Source organism: Malania oleifera, chromosome 10, assembly GCF_029873635.1.
Source record: "Malania oleifera isolate guangnan ecotype guangnan chromosome 10, ASM2987363v1, whole genome shotgun sequence".
Taxonomy (NCBI): domain Eukaryota; kingdom Viridiplantae; phylum Streptophyta; class Magnoliopsida; order Santalales; family Ximeniaceae; genus Malania; species Malania oleifera.
Window position 1 is genome coordinate 81,503,058 of NC_080426.1, and position 26,337 is coordinate 81,529,394.

The 26,337-nt window shown below is 36.9% G+C and overlaps 1 protein-coding gene across 3 annotated transcripts in view; it reads left to right on the top strand.

The window, feature by feature from the left end:
• LOC131166415 (pentatricopeptide repeat-containing protein At1g30610, chloroplastic) overlaps positions 1–26,337 on the top strand; it is a 90,149-nt gene that overhangs the window by 7,241 nt on the left and 56,571 nt on the right. For 2 of the 3 annotated variants that reach the window (XM_058124941.1, XM_058124942.1), the window contains exon 2: positions 1,718–1,909. The exons of the other annotated variant lie outside the window; for it this stretch is intronic. In XM_058124941.1, the coding sequence (XP_057980924.1) occupies positions 1,718–1,909 (192 nt within the window). The remainder of the gene's footprint in view (positions 1–1,717; positions 1,910–26,337) is intronic. 3 annotated transcript variants of the gene reach the window in all.

Consider the following 26,337-nt stretch of genomic DNA (forward strand, 5'->3'; position numbering starts at 1 on the left):
CCGCAAATGAACATCATTACTGATTGTGATCACTAAAGATAATTCTGTCCATTGAGTTTGTTCCCTGTAATGGGCAGAAGATTGCCATCTGATCCTCCATTGCTGCCTGTGGCTGAGGAATGGAAGGAAGAAAAGTTTCTTTCACTATATTCGGTAACAAGATACTAATTACCACAAAATCAGCCAAATATAGGAAACTACAAAATAGGAAACAAACTAATAGAGATATCAGGAATTTTCCAGAATCTCTTTGTTCCTAAATTAACGTAGTCAACTAATAATAAAATCAGAATTGCTGCAATGGTATCCCTGAAAATCAGGGATCGTGTATTTCCACACTTAATGTAAACCTCCTTGATCACCATAAAAGAAGGCATTCTTCACATCCAATTGGTCTAAAGGCTAATGAAGTGTAGTAGCTAAAGAGAGAAACATAGGCGGAGAAGTGAGTATAGTAATCCAATTTTCATGCCTGAGTGTGACCATTAGTTGCTACTTGCTAGTCTATTGTTCAAGCGTGCAACACAACTATCAAGGTTTACCTTCACAATATGCGCCCACTCAACGACGGACTACAGACTTATCACTAGCTGGTGGCACAAGCTCCCAAATGTCATTAGCTTACATTTGTCTCTTCATCCAATGTAGCTCCCTACTCTGAGTGAGACTTGCAAATAGAGATGGATGGTAAAAAAATAATAAAATAGTAATAGGAAGGTGACACAGAATCATGAGATACAACGTTAGAAATATGATGCTAGGTGCATATGTGTTTACCTTTCTGAACAGCCAGAGGAAGATAATGTCACGAGAATAAGCATGAGTACACAAAAGAGTTGAAGGCATAGCACTAGAGTCTTGGAGAGGTCTCACATAGTTCATGTTGCTGTTGTGCATATACCTGCAAATTAGGATGATCCTGAAAAAGAAAATATATTTAGGAAGGAGATGATATAATGGACAAAACAGAAAAAACAAAGGAAAAATGAAAAGAGAAAAGAAAAGTAGAAGACATCAAGCCAAGTTGGCAGAACAATCTCGCTGAAAATCTGAAAAGCACAACCTTTTGAAAAGACCAGTGGAGAAATCCCATAATGAAGTAAGAAAAAATCAATTCTATCCAAAATAGCTGCATAGGCATAGAATAAATATTAAAAAGTGAGCATTCATCTCCAGTCATATGCTCCAAAACACAACAAGGACAACGCATTGCCATAATATGCTAGCATTCTTGTGCCTGACAAGCCCTCTGAAATAAACGAGTAGGAAAGTGTCCAACAAACTAGCACAATTTTACCAAATAAACCAAGCACCCTATTTCCTAAAACTCCAAGCCTCAGAGCAGTGTAGGATGGGATGGAATTTGTCTCATACTTTCATGCTTGTCCTACACCACACTGTGTTTGGGAGCACAGATTAATGGGAGTTAGATTTGGATTTGTGTGGCTTGAGACAAAATGCAGTACAAAATTGTATTGAATTTTGCCTACCTCCTCAGGATCCATGTCCTGGAGTACATCTCCCAATAACAACCACAATGTTTTTGCAACTTAAATCCCTATTTGCTCCAATATGCTATTTGTGATTGCTAAAGTTTACAAGATTAATTTTGAAAATAAAGGTTAGGCAAGATAAAATTTGGTAATGCAATTCATGTCTATTCCAAAATTTCCTAATCAAAATGCCTTATTCATGTTTGAGTAGTATATTTTAACAGGTTGAATGGTGCAGACATCAACATGCCTGAATGGATGTTCTCTAAGATGATGCGAAGTGCAAAAATCAGATTCTGTGATCATTCAATCTTGAGGTGTATCCAGATACTGGGTAAACTTGGAAATTGGAGACGGGTGCTACAAGTCATTGAATGGCTTCAATTGCGAGAACGTTTCAAATCTCACAGGACCAGGTATCTTTTTGTCACCTTTTCAACTCTGATGAATGGTGTGCTTGTTGTTTAAAAGAATTGCTCTTTCTTGAGGAAGAGTGGTAACAAATGTACATGAGTTAATAAAGTTTTTGTTCTTAGTGTATCTGAAAAGCAACAATTCATAGATCTTGAAACATTCTTACGTGAATTAATGAGGCTCATCCATAAACAATACATTATAACCATTTTTGGGGGTATGATAGGTTATGCTCGAGTGCTGTTGTAGATCTTTTTTCAGAATAATCTGGCTATTTGGGATGGATCTAAATTTTTGAGGAACAAAGGAACTCTTTTGATCAACCATTTGAGTGGCATTGTCACTAATTCTGCAATTTGAAATTATCCTAACAGCTGTTTGATTTGATACTATTTGACTGTGATGGAGGTTTCATTGGCATGTGGTAGAGAAACAAATTACAGTGGAATTGATGGCAGTGGCAGTGTTGATAGTGCAATCAATGATTTGGTGGGGTGGGTGCCGGAATCACTGATTTGTAGGGAACCTAGGGGTGGCAGTGGTTGGTGGTAGCCATGTCTGTGGCAGCAGCGGCAGTATGGAGATTTGTGTTACTAGCATCATTATAGTGCTTGAGGTGTTAGGAAGGCGAAAGTGGTGCTCAAACAATTGAGGGTTGGTTGAGGCACTGAAGTTGGCCTTTGTCATGGGCAGATTTTGGTTTTTTGTTTTTGTTTTTGGTTTTTTTTGGTACAAAGAGAAAATTTTTTTAAAAGGACAATGAATGGACAAAGTAAGGACCAGAAGTCCACACAAAAAAAGAAAGAAAAAACAGCAGTGAGGAAAATAGTCATGACAAAAAAAATCAATTGTGCAAAGATTGCCAGTAACTCTGAATATAAGACACTGGAACTCCTGGAAAAGCACCAGTCACTGATGTGCAAACAAACAGTAATACAAAAGAACACATCAATAGTCATAAAAAAAAATCAATACAACAAGGATCCCCAGTAACTCTGCATATATGACAGTGGAACTACTGAAAAGCACCAGCCAATGCCGTGCAAACAGAGGCATAGAAGATCATCTCCAAAAGCTGAAAGCCCTGGAGGATTTTACCTGAAAAATTCTCAATTTCCATCATAATTAATAGAGCACTTCAAATATGCTAGCTCCTGCTTACCTTTGTTCACCGTACCCTTGTCTCCATCCAAATAAACAATTTGACCAGCTGGATTGGACAACCACAATCCCTTCTGATTCACCATTTTTTTGAGCTTCAATATCCTTTCCATTGATCTCTACCACAGCCAAATAGGGGTAGGCAAGATATTGGACTTGGTCTGATAAATATTTTTTGATAAAACTTTGTCTGATCAATATCTTATTTTGTTCAGCCTGTTTTTTACCAATAGCACCTTCCATAAAAATAGTAGTGCCTTCTATATCTTGGCATTGGTGGCACATGGGAAATATCACCAGCTAAATTTGATGAATCTGAAACATACCCATATTTTTCCCAGTCCTCATCCACTAAAAAAATGGCATCACAAACAAACTCATTATCAACATAACTCTTGCTCTCAGACTCATATCCCCATTTCTTATTTTCCTTAGAGCAATCTTCTTCAAATTCTATCTATTCTTGGACTTGTGTGCGTTAATCCTTTTCGTCTAAAAAAATTTGGCATCCTCAAGTCCCTCTGAACCCTCAGCCTTCGTCATCCCATGCAGCAAAACTGAACCTCCACATTTGCTGCACCACAATTCACCCTTGTTGATTGTGTGCCCTGACCTTCCCGATATAATATCTTTCTGGATCCAGCGAGCAAGGTGATTTGAGGAGTATATAAAAATCCTATGCGATTTGAGGAATTTATAACAATCCAATCTCGAAATTTGTTCCTCTTTTCTGCAGACAGCATCAACTGCAATACATGAATGAACATTTGCCATGATAGCCCTTTCAAAAGTGCAACCTCAATCCTAGAACCTACCTTTATGATTTGCCTTTTTTGTGTCCTGCAAACTTCCTGTAACGAACAGAACAATCCAATCTTGTGAATACGTCACAAACAATCGCACACTATCTTTCCGCTGAAATAGTAACTCTGATTGAGCAATTCCAAGTTTGAGATTTCTCTTCCAGATGGGTGAAGCATTATCCCCAACCCTTTCCAGTCCCAAATCAATAGTTTTCCTTTTGATCTGCAGAGACTGGAGGAGATTCTCTTCCATACCCAAATCTGTTCAAACCCATCTAGAAGAAAATAGAGTGCTGAAATAGTGAGACTGACAATGAGAGGAAAAATTCTCACTTCAGGATGAAGAAAAAAACACATATGGCATATCAGCATTTTTTTGAAAAATTGTTTGCAGAAACTATTAATTTCATTTCCAAGTTAGATGGTCCGCAAGTTGATGTTCTTGGGTGAAGGGATGCAACCATTTTGAGGTCTTTCCGGGCAGAAGAATGCATTAAACGGGTGATGAAGCTTCTGGGCTTGACAGATTCATGATGGCATTTTAAAGCTTCATCAGGAAATGGTAAACAGAATGTATTGGAGTTGTTTGAAAAATTCTGTTCTACTTGATATTTTCAGCCTGCTTAAATGCGATTATTGGTGTTCTTGTCCCAAACAAAGTTAGGCTAGGGACATAGAAACTTGTAGATATTGATACAGAGTAACAGACAAGGCCTGCCATTCAAATTTAACACACCTGTAACTTTTGAAAATTTGGGGGAATCTGCAATTTATCAAGTCACAAGCTAGTAGAATCTAAGGTTTTATTTATTAGGAAAGAATTATCATAGCAGTATTTAAGGAGCCATACAGTATCATTGTCAAAAATAATGGAAGCAAACAAACATAAATGAAAACTAAAAACCAGAAACAGAAATTAAAATAGAAACCAGCAATGGTTATAATTTCTAAACTAAAACAAGTTGAGAGTTTGATTGAACCTTATTTTGTCCTTGAATCAAATAACAATTAAAAATATGATTAAAATTATAAAAGTACAAAATAACACATACTATAAATATTATAATAAAAATAAAAATTCTTATAATTATTTTACTTAATTATTATATTTCAAAAATTCACTATAAAAGTACAAAATTACACATATTTGAAATATTATAATAAAAATAAAAATTCTTATAATTATTTTACTTAATTATTATATTTCAAAAATTCACTTTACAAGAATAATCTTGTTGTATATGACAATTGAAAAATAGTAAAAATATTTTTTAAAATGGTTTATTATTATTTTTTAATTTTTTTGAAAATTTATGGATATTTTTAGTTTAATTATATTTTAAGTTTTATGCTAATTTTATTTAAAAATTATGTATTTAATGAAAGATATTATCCCCGGAAGTTAATTTTGGATATTAAAGTAGTCTTGCAATAGGTTGCCAAAAGAATTGAAGACCTTTTTTTTCTAGAAAGCTGCTAAGAACTGACAACAGAAACAAAAAAACTGGTATGTTAATAAACGCATTTTCATTATTTGCTTCTGCACTGTATAAGGATAAAAAGAGAAAACAAAAAATAGAAACGATACCAAAGGGACCCTAAGTTTCCCAATTTTATTTGTTTGTTTTCCCAGCATACTGAGTCATTAAATTCCTATGCTATATAATGGATTAGGAGTTTTGGTTGAATTGAATTGAATTATTGAGGATTTTGTCATTTATCTCTTTATTTCCTTTAATAATTTCTTCTTGTTTTCCATCTTGTATCAATTGTTATTGAAGTGTCACTTTGATCCTTCACCCTGTATTGCTTCATCCCACTAACCGTCAAATCACTGCTTGCCGTCCCAATCTACACTCGTCTCCTGATGTTCTCCAGCGACTGATTCCCTAGCTCCAGCATTTACACATCCAAGTCCTAATCCTTATTCTCCAACCTGGTGTTCTGCACCATAATTCCTGAATATCCCCACTGCTAAAGCACCCTTAAATTCGATCCTTCAAGCACATTCAATCCCACCATAGTAAAAAAGTAAGTTGTGCTGCAACTGAGGAAGAGTTGGTGCTGCTTTATATGGCTGGGGAAAAAAAGGTTGCTGCCCCTGCAGACAACTGAGAAGCACAAACAAGAAAGAGTTGAAGAAAAAGAAGAAAAGAAAATGAAGAAAAAAACAAAACAAATTGCTGCTGTTGAGATTGACTCATGTCATTGAAGAAGTCAGGTCTTAAGTCGAAGTTCTGCGTTGTCAGTGAAGAACATCATAAAATTCCATTGTTGCACTCCTTGTCATTGGAGATGAAGTGTAGAAAATGAGAATAAATCAATTGTATATTCAATTATGTATTCTTTACATACCCGGGTCCCTATTTAACATGTACACAGAGAATAAAAAATGGACATATAAAAGTCGACCCATACAATCAGCCTAAATATTGGATCTAATTAGAGCCTTATTCTTATACCAAAATCTCCTCCAAATCCCTTCCAAATCATTCAGGATTTCCACACTCCCCCTCAAGTTGGGTCATAGATACTGACCATGTCCAACTTGCAAATAAACTCTTCAAAGCCAGATCTCTGTAATCCATTAGTGAAAATATCTGCTAATTGTTCTCTTGTAGGGATATAGGTCATGCAAATTGTCCCCTTCTCAATTTTCTCCTTTATAAAATGCCTGTCCACTTCTATATGTTTAGTCCTGTCGTGCTAACTGGATTATGAGAAATACTAATGGTGGCTTTGTTGTCGCAATAGAGTTTGATGGGGAGCTCCATTGTGATGTGTAGTTCTTCCAAAAGTTTTTGTAACAATTGCCCTTCACATATCCCTTGTGCAATAGCTCTAAATTCAGCCTCAGCACTGTTTCTGGTTACCACACTCTGCTTCTTACTCCTCCGTGTTACTAGGGTTCCCCAAACATAGGTACAGTAGCCGGTGGTAGACCTTCTATCTTCTGCTGATCCTGCCCAATCCGCATTTGTGTAGATCTCTACCTTCTTATTGTCACCTTTCTTGAAGAATAGTCCTCGCCCTGGAGAGCCTTTTAGATATCTGAGAATCTTATATACTGCTTCTAGGTGACTCTCCTTTGGTGAGTGCATGTGCTGACTGACCACACTTACAGCGAAAGCAATGTCAGGTCTAGTGTTAGAGAGGTAGATCAATCTACCTACTAGTCTTTGATATCTCTCTCTTTCCACAGGATTTCCTACGTCTTCTATTCTTTTTCCTGCCTCGATAGGAGTATCGCTTGGTTTACAACCAAGCATGCTAGTCTCAGTCAAAAGGTCAAGTACATACTTTCTCTGAAGACACTAATTCCCTTTCTTGATCTGGCTACCTCAATTCCTAGGAAATATTACATTTGGCCTAGGTCTTTTACCTCAAATTCTGTGGCTAAGACCTTCTTCAATCTCTCCACCTCTCGTGTCATCTCCAGTGAGAATGATGTCATCGACGTACACAATCAGGATGGTCCTTCTTCCCTCATTGGACTGTTTGAAGAACATAGTGTGATTTGAATGTCCCTGTCGGTATCCTTGATTCTTTATCACCTTTGCAAATCTATCAAACCACACCCCTGGTGATTGCTTGAGTCCATACAGGGATTTCTTCAATTTACACACTTTGCTTTTTTCTCCCTCCTTGCAAAATCCTGGTGGTAGCGTCATGAACACTTCTTCTCCTAGCTCACCATTCAGAAAAGCATTCCTGATGTCAAATTGATGGAGTGGCCAGCCAGGTTTGCTGCCAGGGACAAGAGAACCCGTATAGTGTTCAGCTTTTCTAGTGGTGCAACGTCTCGGTGTAGTCAATACCGTATGTCTGAGTGTACCCCTTTGCCACAAGGCGGGCTTTGTATTGTTCTACTGTGCCATCAGCCTTGTACTTTATTGTGAACACCCACTTACAGCCCACTGGTTTCTTCCCGGCAAAGTCATCACCTCCCAAGTTTCATTCTTTTTTGGTGCCCTTATCTATTGCTTCACTGCCTCTTTCCACTCTGGAATCTCCAAGGCTTCTTGAATGTTTTTAGGAATCTAGATCAGTCAAGGTTAGAAGTAAAAGCATGACACTTGGCATAAAGAGCATTGTAAGATACAAATTTTGAGATAGAGTGGAGAGTACATGAACGAGGTTGTTTTCTAAGAGAAATGGGTAAGTCATCTTTTACCAGGTCAGGATTGGAGTCGGACTCATGAGGAGTTGGAATTATCGCCAGTTCTGACTCTTTTGGTGCTTCAGAAGTGTCTCATTGGACTTCGATTTTGGCCTCCTTGAGTAGATAAGTGTTTCCTATTTGTTTGTATTTCTGCATCTCCCTCTGAGTTCAAGTTTCCTTTTGTACTAGGCAAAGAAGCAGATATAGGGTATGGAGTGGTCTTGAAAACAGTAATATCGAAGTAGTCTGAGTTTGAGGGTCGAGCTTTACTCAAGGACTCCCCCTGAAGCGAGTAGTAGGGGGTATGTTCTAAGAAGGTGACATCTAGGCTAACATAGAGTTTCTGGGAGATCAGGTCATAGCATTTGTAAGCCTTCTATGTGGGTGAGTAACCAAGAAGGACACATTTAAGTGCTCTGGTATCCAATTTGTTTTTCTTGGGTGCGTGAATGTGGATAAATACAGTGGACCCAAAGACACGAAGCGGAAGATGTGAGCCGAGCCTAGAATTGGGAAAAGTCTCTTGTAGTTTTTGGGGCGGAGTTGCAAAGGATATGACTCTACTAGGCATTCGGTTAATGAGGTATGTAGCTGTGAAAATTGAGTCACCCCAAAATTTTGTTAGCATGTGAGAGGTGAACAACATGGCACGAGCAACTTCAAGGATATGTCAATTTTTTTCGTTCAGCAACCCCATTTTGTTGAGGGGTGTCAACGCATGAGCTTTGATGGATAATACCATTCTCTTGAAGATACGTGCCCAAGGAGTGATTGAAATGCTCAGTACCATTGTCAGTATGAATGATTTGGATTTTTGTGTGAAATTGGGTTTGTATCATAGAGTGAAAATACATGAAGACTGATCGAACCTTAGTTTTATCTGTCAATAAATGTACTCAACACAGACGAGTGTGATCATCAATAAAAGTAATAAACCATTTTGTATGGGTCCTATTAGGAGTACAAGAAGGATCCCATAGATTACTGTGAATCAGATTAAATGGCATGGATGGTTTATACAGAGATCTAGGAAAAGTAGTACAATGGTGTTTGACAAGTTCACACACTGCACACTGAAAATCCAAGGCAGTTTTATTTGAACATATTGAAGGAAATAAGTGCTGCAAATACTGAAAACTAGGATGTCCCATCCTTTTGTGCCATAACAAAAGTTCACTTTCCCTAGGACTAGATGTAGAATTACAAACAGTAGGAGGACACGGTCCATTCACGTTAGCTTTGTCGAAGTAGTAGAGTCACATTCCTTAGCACTGCCAATCGTCTTCCCCGATGATAGGTCCTGAAAGACACAATGAGAGGGTAGGAATTTAGCTGAGCAATTAGATTGTTTGGTTAAATGACTAATAGACAGCAAATTGCATGATAAATTAGGAACGTGGATGACAGATTCAAGAGTAATAGATTCAAAAATACGAATACTCCCTTTGCCAGCAACAGGGGATAGAGTCCCATCTGCAATTTTGACTTTTAAATTACCGGCACAAGGTGAGTATGTTGAAAATAAATGATGAGCATTGGTCATATGATCAGATGCACCAGAGTCAATAATCCAAGGGGTAAAATGAGAAGTGGCACTAAGGGCTGTCAAAAAAGTACCTTTGTGGGCTAAAGAACCAGGTGACATAGTATTAGAGGACTGACCCGAGGCTTGGAAATTGGAAAATAGCTTATATATTTTCGCAAGTTGGTCGGAATTAAACCCCCCATTAGAAGTTGTCAGGCTATGGGCTTCTGTGGGTATGTTCCCGGGTTTCGGTGGAGGCTTGATGATCATGGGCTTTATTGGGCTGTCTGGGCTTCCAATATGTTCGCTTGCCATGTAAGGTTTAGCAGGTGTCTTTAGTATGGCCCCTTTTTTTGCAATGCTCATAGTCGGGTCTTCTAGACTATTTTGGGCTAGATCTAGTATGAGGCCCATGGGTTACAAGAGCTGATGCCTCAGGCTTAGACTGGTTTTGCCCCTTCAACATCACGTTCCTCCTACTTTCCTCACGCCGAACCTTAGAGAAGACTTCTTGGATGGAGGGCAGTGACCGGCGACCTAGAATCCTGCCCCTTACATCGTCAAGCTCTCGGTTCAGCCTTGCCAGAAATTTGAATACTCTCTCGTTCTCCATCTTCTTCTTGAAACATACATTGTCAACCGTGCATTCCCATCCCTCTTCGCAGTTGAGATCGAGTTCTTGCCAAAGTCCAAGCATCTCGGTGTAGTATTCTATGACTTCCCGATCTCCTTGCGTCGTCTGCCATAGCCGCATGTTCAACTCGAAAATCTAGGAAGCATTTTCAGCATTAGAGTATGTCTCGCGCACCACATCCCACACGTCCTTTGCCATCGGGAGAAACAGGTACGTTTTGCCAATGGCTGGCTTCATAGAGTTTATCAAGCATGATGTTATCAAGAAGTTCTTGGACTGCCATTTTTCGGATGCCATTGCATTGTTAGGAGGTGGTCGCCAAGTCTCGCCGGTAAGGAAGTCGAGCTTTCCTTTACCATCGATAACAAGCTTGATTGATTGTGCCCATTCTCTGTAATTCTTACCTTTGAATTTTTCAACCAGTAAGATGAAGTGGGGAATTCTTGAATACGCCGGCTGAGCCCATAGAGGAGGTTATCTCCGACTTTCCTTCCTAGGTTGCCGACTAGCTGGACTCCTGGCTGTCTCCTTTTTGGGCCGCCATGGATTGCTTAGGGTTTCAGAGTAACCCAAGCTCTGATACCATGTCGAAAATGAGAATAAATCAATTGTATATTCAATTATGTATTCTTCACATACTCGGGTCCCTATTTAACATGTACATAGAGAATAAAATATGGAAATATAAAAGTCAACCCATACAATCAGCCTAAATATCAGATCTATAAAGCCTTAATACTGTTCCCCAATCTCCTCCAAATCCCTTCCAAATCATTTGGGATTTCCACATGAAGACTTTAGCAGGCATACTGCCATCCAAATGCACCACAACCTGCCGCAAGCTTCCACCATCGCAGCCTTTTTATCTCCTTGCCACGCTGAAACTGTGACAGTGATCCTCTTTCCTTTAGCCCAGCTTGCTCAAAAACAGGTTAATGCTTTTCTTGACCTGAGTACTATAGCCATTCTATGATGTAATCCACATTCAATCATCTAGATTCATGTCCCATCTGTGTTTCATGCATAGTGTTACGGTCCCACATTGGATGTATACTATGGAGATCTTGGGCTTGTAAGGTTGGTTCAGACTCCAATTATGTGAGGTGCTTTTTATAGGACAAAATTGTGAGACTAATGGGCTTAAATTGACAATACCTCATTGGAATTGGGCTGCGACTTTTGCATCTAATATTAGAGCCATTTTGGGGTACCATCATACGGGTGGATCATACACAGAGGTGTGTGCCTCTTTGATGAGGGTGTTGGAGATCGAAAGGGGGAACATGCCATGGTCTCACATTAGGTGTGTATTAGGGAGATCTTGGTCTTGTAATGTTGGTTCAGACTCCAAGTCTCCAACTATGTGAGGCATCTTTTATATGACAAAACTGTGATGCTAGTGGGCCAAAGTGGAAAATGCATCACTAGAATTGGACCGAGATCATTACATATAGCCTAGTACTCTAGCGCTACTCCCAATAATTTCACTTGCCCTCAATAAGAAAATTTAGTACCCATACCTTTCATAACTTGAGACCTAGCTTTGACTCCAACCATATTCAGAAAAAAAAAAAAAGAAATGAAAAGAAAAAAAATGGTAGTTCTAAAACCCCATTGGCTATGGAAAGGAAACTCAAACAGCAGCTCATCAAGGCTGGGAATTACCTCCACACTTCTCCATTTTGGTTGGTGACCGCCTTTTGCTCTTGTTAAATCAAGTTGAGGGCTTCTTGACACAAATAGGGCAATTCCCACCCAATCCACTAAGTGACCGCCTTTTGCTCTTGTTAAATCATGTTGAGGGCTTCTTGACACAAATAGGGCAATTCCCACCCAAACCACTAAAGGATGCACTTTCTCCTTCAGTTCAATATTTTGTCAATGATGACCTTTTGAGGCACTTGGATCCAGATGTTAGGTTGCTGTTGCTGCTTGCATTAGTGATGTTATAAGAATTATTCCTTATCCCAGCTCCAAAATGAAAGAACTATGTGTTAGGGGTTGACAGTGTGATCTGGGTTAAATGGGGAGGAGAGATGGCTTCACTTGTACTCGCCAAGGATTTTTATATTGGATGTCGAATTATTTGGATGATGACTTGTATGGTTGTCTTATTGATTGAATAAAACAAATATTGATTGAGTATGAATGTCGCTTGCCTTCATGATTCAATATTGCTGGAACTAATATTTCATGATTATGAATGGCTTTCGAAAATCTCTCTCGTGCTTATGATTGCGGGTTTGAGCGTGTAGTTGTTGGCTCACTCTATTGAGGGAGTGCCTCGATGAGTGCTGTGCAGCCCCTTAAATTGAGTTTAACTTGGGGGTCTGTGACACTATGCAAATTGATAATATCAACTTTTGATGAAATTCATGGCATACCCAGTGGTTCATTAACAAGAGGATCTCCATTCTTGAAAATATGGTATGGGGTCAGGGTTAAGTCTTTTCTTTTTATAATTGACCTTGAATGTGATGCATTGATCCTTGACACGGAGAACATTATGGTCATTGTCTTGGAGGAAACTGATGGGATATTTGTAGAATTTCTGTGTGCTGTTCCATCCTGTGTGAAGCCTGAATAGAATGCGATTCTTCCTATTGCTCAAAAATTCGATGAGTGAGTAGTTAATGCATGTGCCAAGGTCTCAAATTTTGATTTTGACTAAAATTTTGAGGTTTCAAAAGTATAGAAATTTGGATGTTTATGTCAATTTCAATTTTGATTTTAAAAAATAATGTAAATATTCTGTAAAGGATGAATTCTTTTATGAAACTTTAGAAACTATTTACAGATTTAATAATGCAGGATTTAAACTTAAATTTTTTATATAATATTACATCAAGAACAGGAATGTGATGGACATAGTGCAGTAAATATAATATACTAATGATATGCATGAAATGCATAAATCAGATAAATATTATTTATATACAAATATATATATAATTTAGGCATAAATGGTCATCAATAACTAAGTTTAATTTTTCATAGAATTTCAAGTCTGAAATCTATTTATATCCTACTTGTAATGATCTCTAAAAGAAGATGAATTAGGAGAGAAATTTCAAATTAGGTTTTGAATCTCAAACGTGAATATCAAGGAAATTTCATTCTATAGTCAAAATTTCTACTTATTTCGCTTAAATTTTGAGATTTTGATAAATTCTGGGTAGTTAATGGAAAGTTTGATGGAAATTTTGTAAAACATAAATTGACTGGCATTTTGGATTTCAAGAGTGGTGGGAAGCAGAAATTTTGACTGAAGTTCAACAATGTTAATGGAAATTTAAGACCATAGGTGTGGCGATATCTAGCCATGGTATCCCTTTGAAGGCTTCAATGAACAAAAATATGGCCATGTTGATGAAAATATGGTAGCGATTGTGAAGCATCAAGTGTTAGATTTGAAGTTATTCAAGGATATTTCGTATGTTTAGTTTATCATAACCAAGAAGTATTTTTCAGCTCAACTCAGTCATAAAAATTTCAGCCTTTTATATGGACTTAGAATAGGGAAGTGATTATGTTCCTGCCTCATATGTCTTGACAGGCCTTCGGTATTACCAACCAAGGGAGAATGAAAGTGTAATGGATAAGGCTCGCGATTCAATCAACGCTCTCGGAATTTTTGAAAAATTTGAGAAGTCTTGTTATTTTTTATTTTCCAGGAATTTTCTATTTTAGCATTTTTATAATAGTATTTATCAGGTCATAAGCCTGTAGATCTAAGGTTTTATATATTAGGAAATTAAGCATCCTATTAATGTTTAAGTTTCCTTTTTTTTTTTTTACTTGCTTCCCAAGCATATTGAATCTTTAAATTCCTATGCCATGTAATGGATTAGGAGTTTTGGTTGAATTGAATTGAATTATTGAGGATTTTCTCCTCCATCTCGTTATTTTTTCACTTAATTTCTTTCTCCCCTATTTTCTTCATATTTGTCCACAATTAGTAGTATACAAAATCAATGCCAAGGTGCTGGCAAGTTAAATTAAGGAGGCAATGGTCAAGGTTGTGGGATGCTACCAGTGTGGTTTCATTGAAGGGATACAGATCTTAGATGCATCTCTATTAGGTATTGAGATTGTGGATGCAAGATTGAAAGAAATCAGGCTTGGGTTGTTGTGTAAACTAGATATTTAAAAAGCCTGCATTCATGTAAACTGGGGATTCTTTATTTATTTATTTTTTGATAGAATATGAAACTTTATGAAAACAGGAAAAGGAGAAAAATATACAAAAAAGAAAAGAAAAAGAGAATAAGTAGTCCTCTTAACAAGAGAAGCGAAGGATCAAATCCTGTCCCACATGAATCCTGCTGCAAAAATCTTCCCTTAAAAAATTCTAGCATTTCTTTCTAGCCAAAATCCCACAACACATCAAAAAGAGCACCTCCACAATCTTTTAGCATCCTTCCCTTTCCCAAAACCAGCAGAGAAATAACCGTCAGATCTGACACTGGTTTTGGGCATACCCATATTTCAGTAAGCACCCCAAGAAGAACAATGAATTGATAAGTGAGATGTACATCCTTCGAACTCTTTCCACACATAAGACACATCCGGCAACAGAGCTTTAAAGGGCCTCCTACTTTGCAGCAGATTGTTGGTGTTGACTCTTCAACGGTCACCAACCAAAAAAAAAAAATCTTTATCTAAAAAGGAATTTTGGCCTCCCAAACAACCTGATAGATAGGAAAGACCACATCAACCTGAGTAAGACAAGAAAATAAACATTTACAAGAATATTCCCCCTAATAGTCTAAAGGCCCAAACAACCTGATAGATAGGAAAGACCACATCAACCTGAGTAAGACAAGAAAATAAACATTTACAAGAATATTCCCCCTAATAGTCTAAAGGCCAAACTCTACCATATCTCCTATTGGAGAACTGACCACCCTGCAGCAAAATGAGAACAAGACAGCTCCTCCATCTCTCAATCGGTCAAATCCCTTCTAAAATTAAAGTTCCAAGGAAAAGCATCTCCCTCAACAATAAGAAAAGAGGAAATCACATAATTATAATGGGATGAAAGGCAATTAACTGAGCAGAAGAAGAAGCTAATGCTGCCCCCGTCCAATCAATCATCTTCCCAAAGCCTAATACGATTACCTCTCCCCAATGGAATTCAGTCAAATGAAGGAAAAGAGGATAAGGCGGAGAAACACTTTGAGAAGAGCTTGGAAAGCCATTTGAAGATCAACAGCCCCTTCTTATATCTCTTTCTCTGTTGAGGAAGTAACATGGGGCAGAATTCTCATCCTGACAAAACCAGGAAGAGGGTGAGAAAACAAACCATCTGTTACCTCAATGCAATTGGGTTAAAGCTATCTTGTACCTGATTTATCTGATGTTGGGACTATGCTGGATTGTTATTGATGTCGAGAAGAATTAACTGCTTAGAGGGGTTAATTCTGCCTGTAGAGGAAAGGAATGAAAACATGTGGAATGCAATCCTTTTGGCTGTTTTCTTGGTTTGTCAAGAAGGAAAGAAATGCCAGGGCTAATGAAGGAAAAGAAAATTCCTGGAAAGTATTATAGAGGAGATCTTTGTAAAGGACAACTATGCATGTTTTTTTTTGGAGAACATGTCTTGTTCCCTTTAGTGTTTTTTTAATATAATTCTTCTGTTCAATTCTATGCTCCGAAAAGAGAAGAAAATAGAATCAAGTTAGAACAAGTTAGGCCACTTAAAAGAAAGGATATTTTTGTTAAAATGTTCTCTCAAACAGAGTAGGCCTGTAGAAGAATATTTTTGCATAAACAATTAAAAGTGAGGATATTTTTGTTGAAAGTGGTTATTTTGCTTACAGTAAGCTAATATAAGGGATTTTTTTTTTCTTTTCTGTATGAACAAAATTAAAAGATAAGGATGTATGTATATATATATATATGCATATGTATATGTTGTCAACTACAATGTTTTATGCATATAAAAGCTAATATAATGTTTTAAATATCTCTCTCTCTCTATATATATAGTGTGTGTGTATGTGTGTATTCTACAATTTTTTGGTCAACTCAAAAGCTAGTGCAATGTTTGTGTGTGTATACACACACACACACACACACACATTATATATTTATTGCCAAATGCAATGTTTTATGTGCCTAATTCATACGTAATTTTAATCGCCACAACTGCCAACAACTAAGTCTTAAGATCCACTAGGTGGGGTTGAACTATTGATTATATGAATCATTTTGTGCCATTGTGCATGATTTAGGGCATATTGTTGAGGAGTTGGAGTTTCGTCAAATCCTTCTTTACTATTTTTTTCCATGTTTTTCTAAGTCTACTACACTCTCCTATAGCCTCTAAGATTAAGTAAACCGTGTATAATTAGTTAGCTATTTTAGGATATTCTTTTAATAACAGATTGTATCCTTAGAATTAGGCCTATACAACTAAGTTTCCTATTCTGTTAGGGTGCCCCATAAATCATGGGATTTCTTATTCTGTTAGGGTGTCCCATAAATCATGGGATTTGATTTATTAATTTACTTTTTAGGAGTGCTAGGATTGTTGTATATATTCACATGTAATGTTTGGATCAATACATAACTCTTTTCAATTTTCAACATGGTATCAGAGCCAAATTAGGCTCCTTAGGGTTTCAATTTTTTTGAGCCTTCATCGCTGATAATTCCACCCTTCATTGCTGGTTTCTTCCCGTTTTGCAGACCTCTGTTCTACACTATTTTTTGAGCTTGTGCACCTCTGTTTCTGCCTAACAGGGCTTGTTTTGTCAAAGCCTTAAAAACTTCTGTTTGCCTTCATTGCCAATTTTTCTCTTCTGTGGGTTTCACTTTTGCCCAGTCGTCATCATCATTTCTGCTTCCGGCTGACATCATCATTGATTAGCTGATTGTTCAAGCCTTCAAGATGTCAGAAATCGTGGAGACTACTACTACAGCCCAATCAGAAGAGGTAATCCAACCCCCACAAGCAAGAGAATTGCAGAATATTCATGCCTCCTACAGGTTAGATGGAAAGAACTACCTTAAGTGGTCTCAACTCATTCGCACAGTGTTGAAAGGCAAGGGAAAGATTAGCCATCTCATGGGTACAGGTCCTAAACCAGGGGATCCTAAGTTTGAAGCATGGGATGAAGAAGACTCTTTGATCATGGTGTGGTTGTGGAATTCCATGATTCCAGAAATAAGTGACACGTGCATGTTTTTGGCTACTGCAAAGGACATTTGGGATGCGATTCAGCAAACCTATTCCAAAGCTAATGATGCGGCACAAGTGTACGAGGTCAAGGTAAAAACTATGGCTGCAAAACAAGGGAATAAAACAGTCACTGAATATGCAAATAAACTAAAATCCTTGTGGCAGGAATTGGATCACTACCGGGTGATAAAAACAAAATGCTCTGATGATGCAGCGGTTCTAAAGGCATTTATTGAACAAGATAGGGTGTATGATTTTCTGGTTGGACTTAATCCAGAATTTGATCAAGTGAGGATACAAATTCTTGGGAAGCCGGAGGCTCCAAGCTTTAACGAAGTAGTGGCTATAATCCAAGTGAAGAAAGTAGAAGAGGGTTGCTGCTTGAACCACAAATCACTGATAGTTCGGCTATGGTGGCTAGTGGTAACAATAAATCAGCCACAAACATGGAGAGAGGAGCAAAACTTGAACAAGAAAAAGGTGGCCAGCCGAAAACCCAAAATCGTGACGGATTATGGTGCACTTACTGCAAGAAGTCTTGTCACACCCGTGAAAAATGCTGGAAACTTCATGGAAAGCCTCCAAGCCGAGAATGGGGCCAAAAGGGAAGACAACCACGGAACAATGGACAAGTCCACATTGCTGCAGGACCACAAGGTGAATCGACATCACAGGAGCTGAGTAGTTTCAACCAAGAAGAGATTGAGAGGCTGAGATCACTTATCAACAGTCTTCGAAAACCTGAAGGATCTCTAGGTACTTGTTCTTTGGCATATTCCGGTGAGTTTCCATCTTCTATTGGATTAAATGTCTCAGGTAAAACCTTTACCAACTCCTAGGTCATGGACTCAGGAGCAACCGATCATATGACCCATTTATCCAATATTTTTTCAACCTATACTCCATGCCCAAGTAGTAAAAAAATAACCACAGCAGATGGATCCTTGACCACTGTAGCTGGTTTTGGGGATGTGAAAATAAGACCATCAATAACTTTGAAAAATGTTCTTCATGTTCCTAAATTGTCCAAAAATCTGGTCTCTATACATAAACTCACTCAAGATTTATGTTGTAATGTGATTTTTGACAGTAGTAATTGTATATTTTAGGACAAGGATTCGAGGAAGATGATTGGACGTGCTAGGGAAAGGAATAGCCTCTACTATCTTGAACACCAAGTCAGTTGCACATGACCAAGGACAGATTATCTTCTTCCTTCATGTCCGAGTTTGTCTTATCCAATAAAGAAAAAAATTTACTTCATCATTGCCGAGTTGGACATCCATCGTTTAGGGTTATTAAAGGTATGTTTCTTTCCTTGTTTAAGGATTTAGATGTTGAAAACTTTTAGTGTGAGGTATGTGAACTTGCTAAACACAAGCGTGTACCTTTTCCAATTAGTTACAAAAGAAGCTCAATTCTTTTCTATCTTATTCACAGTGATATTTGGGGTCCATCTACTGTTTCTAATGTTTTTGGGGCAAGATGGTTTGTTTCTTTCAGTGATGATTGCACTCGTGTTACCTGGATTTTCTTGCTTAAACATAAGTCTGATGTCAGTATTGTGTTCCCAAATTTCTATCCCATGTTCAAAAACCAATTTGGGGTCAATATCAAAAGGTTTAGGTCAGATAATGCAAGGGACTATTTCAATCAAATTCTTACCCCATATTTTTAGACAAAAGGAATAGTACATGAGTCATCTTGTGTCAATACCCCACAGCAAAATGGGGTAGCAGAGAGGAAAAATGGCCATATCCTTGAAAAAACCAGAGTTTTGTTGTCTCAAAAAAATGTGTCTTAAGGTTTTTTGGGGGGAAGCAGTTCTGACAGCCACTCATCTGATAAATCGTTTGCTTTCAAGAGTCTTGGGTTTCAAGAGTCCTATGGACATACTTTCCACATTCTACCCAGACCTAACCACGACAATCAACCTTGTTCCTAGGATTTTTGGGTGTGTGTCATTTGTCCATGTTCATAGTCACAACAGGGGGAAATTAGATCCAAGGGCTCTAAATTGTGTCTTTGTGGGCTATTCTTCGACTCAAAAAAGATATAAGTGTTACCACCCTCCATCAAAAAAATTCTATGCCTCGGTGGATGTTATGTTCAATGAACAAGAGTCTTATTTCACTAATCCTTATCTTCAGGGGTAGAATTCAACTAGGGAAGATAAGGAAGATTTTTGCTTGATTTGCCATCAATTCCTATGTCTAAAACCTCGAACCCTATACCTGTACCTCCTTGTTCATCTTGTTCCTACCATGTACCTGAGAGTTCTTCTGAACCTGTGCCTGAAACACCAAATGAACCCAAAGAAAAAACTGATTCTGCTCCTAGAAATACCATATTTGGCAAGGTGTTCACAAGAAGGAAGATGACTGTTCCTGAATCAATGCAGGTCCAACAGTCCAACTCAGATCGTTCGAATGAGGTAACAATTGTTAACCATCCATTGCAAGATAAAACTGAATCTCATGTTGATAATGATGACCAGGACCTTCGAATTGCTATTAGGAAAGGAAATTGAAAATGCACAAAGCAACCATTGTACCCTCTTGCACATTTTTTTTTTTTTAAGAATTTTTTACCATCCCATAGAGCCTTTCTTGTAAGCCTAAATATCATCACCATTCCTACCACATTATCTGAGGTTTTGTCCAATGAAAAATGGAGACAAGCTATGAATGTGGAGATGGAGGCGTTGGAAAAGAACAAGACTTGGGAGTTGGTGAAGTTACTGGTAGGAAAGAAACCAGTGGGCTGTAATTGGGTATATACAGTGAAGTATAGGGCAGATGGGTCGATTGAGAGATACAAGGCGCAGTTGGTAGCCAAGAGGTATACTCAAACCTATAGGATTGATTATTTAGAGACCTTTGCTCTTGTTGCAAAGATGAGCACGGTTAGAGTATTATTATCACTAGCAGCTAATTATGGTTGGGAGTTGCAACAATTTGATGTCAAGAATGCTTTCTTACATGGGGAACTAGAGGAAGAGATTTATATGCAGGTTCCACTGGGATATGGGAAGAATTTGGTTGCTCAAACTGTGTGTAAATTGAAAAAGGCACTATATGGCCTTAAGCAATCACCACGAGCATGGTTTGGGAGATTTGGAAGAGTTATGTTGGCTATGGGATGCAAACAATGTCAAGGGGATCACACATTGTTCATTAAACACTCTCCTTCAGGGGGAGTTCCAGTCCTTCTAGTGTATGTTGAGGACATAATAGTGACAGGAGATCATGCCAAGGAGAAATAGGTCTTGAGTCAATATATGGCTGAAGAGTTTGAGATTAAAGCGTTTGGGAGATTGAAGTATTTTCTCGGGATTGAGGTTGCTCACTCTAGGCAGGGAATTTTTATCTCTCAACAGAAGTATGTCACAGATCTTCTCAAGGAAACTGGCAAGACAGCATGTAAACCAACAAGTACTCCCATGGATTCTAATCTTAAACTTGGAAAAGCTGAGGAGGATGTCGCAGTAGACAAAGAAATGTATCAATGCCTGGTAGGAAGACTCATTTATTTGTCTCACACACGACCAGATATAGCATATGCAGTGAGTGTGATTAATCAGTTTATGCATAGCCTAAAGGAAGTTCATTTACAAGCAGCCCATAGAGTACTACAGTATCTCAAGGGAACACCAGGGAAAGGTATCATGTTCAGAAGAAATGGAGGATTGGTACTTGAGGCATACTGATTATGCTGGATCAATTGTTGATAGAAAATGAACCTCAAGACATTGCACCTTTCTCGGTGGGAATCTTGTGACATGGAGAAGTAAAAAACAAAGTGTGGTCGCTCGGTTGAGTGCAGAGGCTGAATTCTGGGCAATGACTCAAGTTGTGTGTGAACTACTTTGGCTGAAGATCATCCTTGAAGATTTGAAGATTAAGTGGGATGGCCCTATGAGACTTTATTGTGACAACAAATATGCAATCAGCATAGCTCTTAACCCAGTACAACATGACTGAATGAAGCACATTGAAGTTGACAGACACTTTATTAAAGAAAAGTTGGAGAGTGGATTGATTTGTACACCTTACGTGTCTACACATGGTCAACTTGCTGATGTCCTTACCAAAGGGCTTAGTAGCTTTGTTTTCCAAACTATTGTTTCCAAGCTAGGAATGGAGAATACCTTTTCACCAGCTTGAGGGGGAGTGTGGGAAAACTGTGTAATTAGTTAGCTATTTTAGGATATTCTTTTAATAATAGATTGTATCCTTAGAATTAGGCCTATACAACTAAGTTTCCTATTCTGTTAGGTTGTCCCATAAATCATGGGATTTCCTATCATGTTAGGGTGTCCCATAAATCATGGGATTTGATTTATTAATTTACTTTTTAGGAATGCTAGGATTTTTGTATATATTCACATGTAATGTTTAGATCAATACATAACTCTCTTAAATTTTCAACACCCTGTTTCTTAGTAATGTTATTTATTCTACATTCCAAGTGCCATGACACAATAGCACATTTGATGTCGTCTTCTACTAGTGCTGCTCCTAGATGTTTACCAAGGGGCCTTAAATTTTGATTTCAACTAAAATTTTGAGGCTTCAAAGTGGAAATTTCTATGTTGATGTTGATTTAAAAAAAAATGATGGAAATGAAGAGTACAACGTGAAACTCTTTAATGAAACTCTTGAAACTATTGAAAGACATGGTAATGCAAGATTTAGAACTAAAATATTATATATAAAATACATCAAGACCATCTACGTGGTTTATAAGTGCAATAAATTTAATATATACATATTTTAATTAATATAAATAAAATCATAAATCAATTAAATATTATTAATTATACTACAAGAACAAACTATGCCTTAAGTTTCATTAAGTGGAGTTGGCTACATGAATATTTTTTTTCCAATATATATGATCATGGGCAATTCCCTTCGACAGATTTAGGGCTATTAAATCCTTAGTATCTCATTCCAAGTTATTTTAGGTCTACTTCTAATTCTTCTACTACCCCTAATAGTAACTAATTCACTTTTCCTCATTGGCACACTATTTGGCCCATGTTGCAGGTGCCCAAACCACCTAAACTGTTCCTCCCTTATCTTATCTTCTATAGGAGCTACGCCTAACGTACTGTGAATATGTTCATTCCTTAATTTATTTTTTAACGTTATATCACTCATCCATCTTAAAATTCTCATCTCAAAAACTTTTACTTTTTGGATATGTTGTTTCTTAGTTGCCAAAAATTTGATCCATATTACACAACTGGTCTTACAGTTGTCCTATAGAACTTCTCTTTTAATTTTAGGGGTATTCTATGATTACATAGTACACTCAAAGCAACAACAACAACAACAATAGCAAGCCTTAAGTCCCATTAGGTGGGGTTGGCTACATGAATCCTTTTTCGCCAATTCACCTAATCCAGAGCATTTTCCTCTATTAGATTAAGGGCTATAAAATCCTATCTTATTCCAAGTAATTTTAGGCCTACCCCTACTCCTTTTCATGCAAGAAACCATAACTAGCTCACTCATGCTCACAGGTGCTTTACTAGGCTTGCGTTTTAAATGCCCAAACTATCTAAGTCGCCCTTCCCTTATCTTGTTTTCAATTGGTGCTATGCCTAAATTTTTGCATGTATGTTCATTTATTAATTTATGTTTTAATGTTAAACCACTCATCCACCTTAGGATATGCATCTCAACAACTTTCATTCTTTGTATATGTTGTTTCTTAGTTGCCCAACATTCTAAAACATAAAACATAGCTGGTCTTATAGCTGTCTTATAAAACTTTCATTTTAATTTTAAGGGTATTCTACGGTCACACAAGACACTTGACACACTCCTCCATTTTGCCCAGCCTGTCTTAATTCTATGTACTACATCTTCTTCAATTTCCCTTTCACCTTGCATAATAGATCCAAGATATCTAAATCTATCAGTGCTATTAATCTCTTGATTATCTAGCTTAATCTTCTCTCTATTGCTACTTCTTACATTATTGAAACTACATTTCATATTTTCAGTCTTATTCCTACTTATTCTAAACCCTTTAGACTCTAATGTGGCTCTCCAAAATTCTAGCTTAGATTCCACTCCGCTCCTACTATCATCAATCAACATGATATCATCTGCAAACAACATACACCAAGGGATCTCATCTGGGATATTCCTAGTAATTTCATCAATTACTTAAGTAAAAAGCTAATGACTCAAAGTAGAACCTTGATGAACACCTATCTAGATTGAGAACTCTCTAGACTCTCCTCCTACGGTCCTGACGCTAGTCACTACTCTATCATACATATCCTTAATGACCTTTGTATATCTATGCAAAATCCCTTCTTTTCTAATACCCACAAAAGCACTTCCCTAGGTACTCTATCATAAACTTTCTCGAGATCAGTAAAAACCATATGCAAGTCCTTCTTCTTTTCTCTAAACTTTTCCATTTAACTTCTTAAAAGATAAATAGCTTCTATTGTTGATCTTATAGACATAAAACCTAATTGATTTTCTGAAATCTTCAATTCTAATCTTAGTCTATGTTCAATTACCCTTTCCCATAATTTTATCGTATGACTCATAATCTTAATTCCACGATAGTTATTATAGTTTTGAATGTTGCCTTTGTTTTTATATAGAGGTACTAATGTTCTTTTCCTCTATTCTTTTGGCATTTTCTTGGTTTTTATAATATTATCGAATAGATTAGTAAACCAAATAATTCCTTTATCCCTTAAACATTTCCAAACTTCAATTGGTATTTTATCTGGTATTATAGATTTCCATTTTCATCTTTTTTAATGCCATCTTAACTTCAAGGACTCTAATTTTACGAATAAATCTCTGATTTTTAATCTTCTCTTCATTTGTCACTTCCAAGTTCAATTTTTCATTTTGGTTTTCATTGAACAACTTATCAGAATATCTCCGCTACCTTTCTTTTATGTCTTCATCTCTAATTAAGACATTATCATTCTCGTCCTTTATACATTTTACAAAACCTAAATCTTTGCATTTTCTTTCTCTAGCTCTAGCAAGTCTATAAATGCCTTTTTTTTCCTTCTTTTGCATCTATCTTAGTATATAAAGTGTCATAAGCTCTATGTTTAGTTTCACTGATAGTCTCTTTTACATTTCACATCTTTATATTTTTCAAGGTTTTCTATATTTCTACAATTTTGCCATATCTTATACCAAATTTTTTTTGTCTTAATGGTTTTTTAGTCTTCTTGATCCCACCACCAACTTTCTTTACTACCCAAGTATCTTCCTTTGGACTAACCTAAAACCTTTTTTGCTATTCTTAACGATAGAATTCGCCATTTTATTCCAAAAAGTATTTGCATCAACCTTATCCCCTATTGTCCAATCACACTCTTTGTTCATTTTATCTTTTAATTTTACTATATTATCTCCCTTCAACTTCCACCATCTAGTCCTCTTGTGTTGATTTATGCTACTCTTTCTCTTCCATTCTTTAATATGTATATCTAATACTAAGATTCTATGTTGTGTTGCCAAACTTTTACCTGGGATAACTTTACAATCCATACAAGATAGACGGTCCTTGTTCTTTGTTAAAAAGAAATCTATTTGGCTTTTATTGCACCCACTCTTGAAAGTTATTAAGTGTTCTTCTCTTTTTATAAAGTATTCAATATAACCAAATCGTAAGACATGACAAAGTCTAAGATTGTGTCACCGGACTCATTTTTATCTCCATATCCATTACCACCATGTATCCTCTCATACCCTATATTATTCTTCCCATTGTGACCATTCAAATAAGCTCCTATGAATGTCTTTTCAAACATCGGAATCCCTTATAAAATACTTTCCATATCTTCCCAAAATTGTCTTTTTCAAATTTTCTGCTAAGCCTATTTGGGGAGCATATTCACTAATGATGTTCACTATCTATAAAACTAACTTGATTGTAATGATCCTATCCCCTATTATTTTAACATCTACTACATTATCTTTTAGATATCTATCTACAATAATACCCACCCTGTTTTTATGTTTCTCTTTGCTAGTGTACCAAAGTTTAAATCCCGATTTTTCAATTTTCCTGGCTTTCTCTCCAACCCATTTCGTTTCATGAAGGCAAACTAAATTAATTTTCCTTTTAAACATTATCTTCACTATTTCCATACTTTTTCCCGTAAGAGTCCCTATATTTCAAGTTGCTAATCTTATCTTAGTTTCTTGTACTAACTTACTAACCCTCTCCCTTTTATACTGACCCGGTCTATTCCTTTGATCTACCTTACGCAACCTTGCTCCTTATTCGTGCTTGGGACCGACTGTGTGTACAAAGCCTTTGTGTTACATAGGCGAAGTACACTTTTGCGTTTTTTTTTTTTAGCAAACTTATTTCACAAAGACAGTTTTCTAAGTTACAACTTACATCCTACAACTAGTAGAAACTACTCACACAGTACAATGCATTAAAAAATTTTAAAGCATACAATTTTGAGTGTGCATCCAAGCTAGACTAAATTCCATACAATACTACTTTTTGAAAACAATAAAAAATGAAAAAAAAATTATATTATATTTTAAGACTTGCAAATGAAAACACAAAAACCCAAAAAACAAATATTAAGCCTACAAATCCTAGACACAAAATCACCATAACTAACCAACTATTGAAAAAAAATAAAATTTAATAACAATAATAAGAAATGAAATAACAAGAGAGGAGAAGATCTCACCGGTAAGCGGCGACTGAAGCTATAAAGGTGAAGACAACTGCTTGAAAAATACCCTTTGATGCAGGAAAACTGATGCTGGTAACAAGAATCAATTGAAGAATATTTAAGCAGCAAATAATTGCAAGAATTCTTCAATCTGCCCAAGTAGGAGTTAGGTCTGAAAATGAATCTGAAGTTTTGGGTCAACCAGGATTTGATTTTCTATGGCTTCGGATGCCAGATTCTCATCTCTGCTGCAGGGAATTC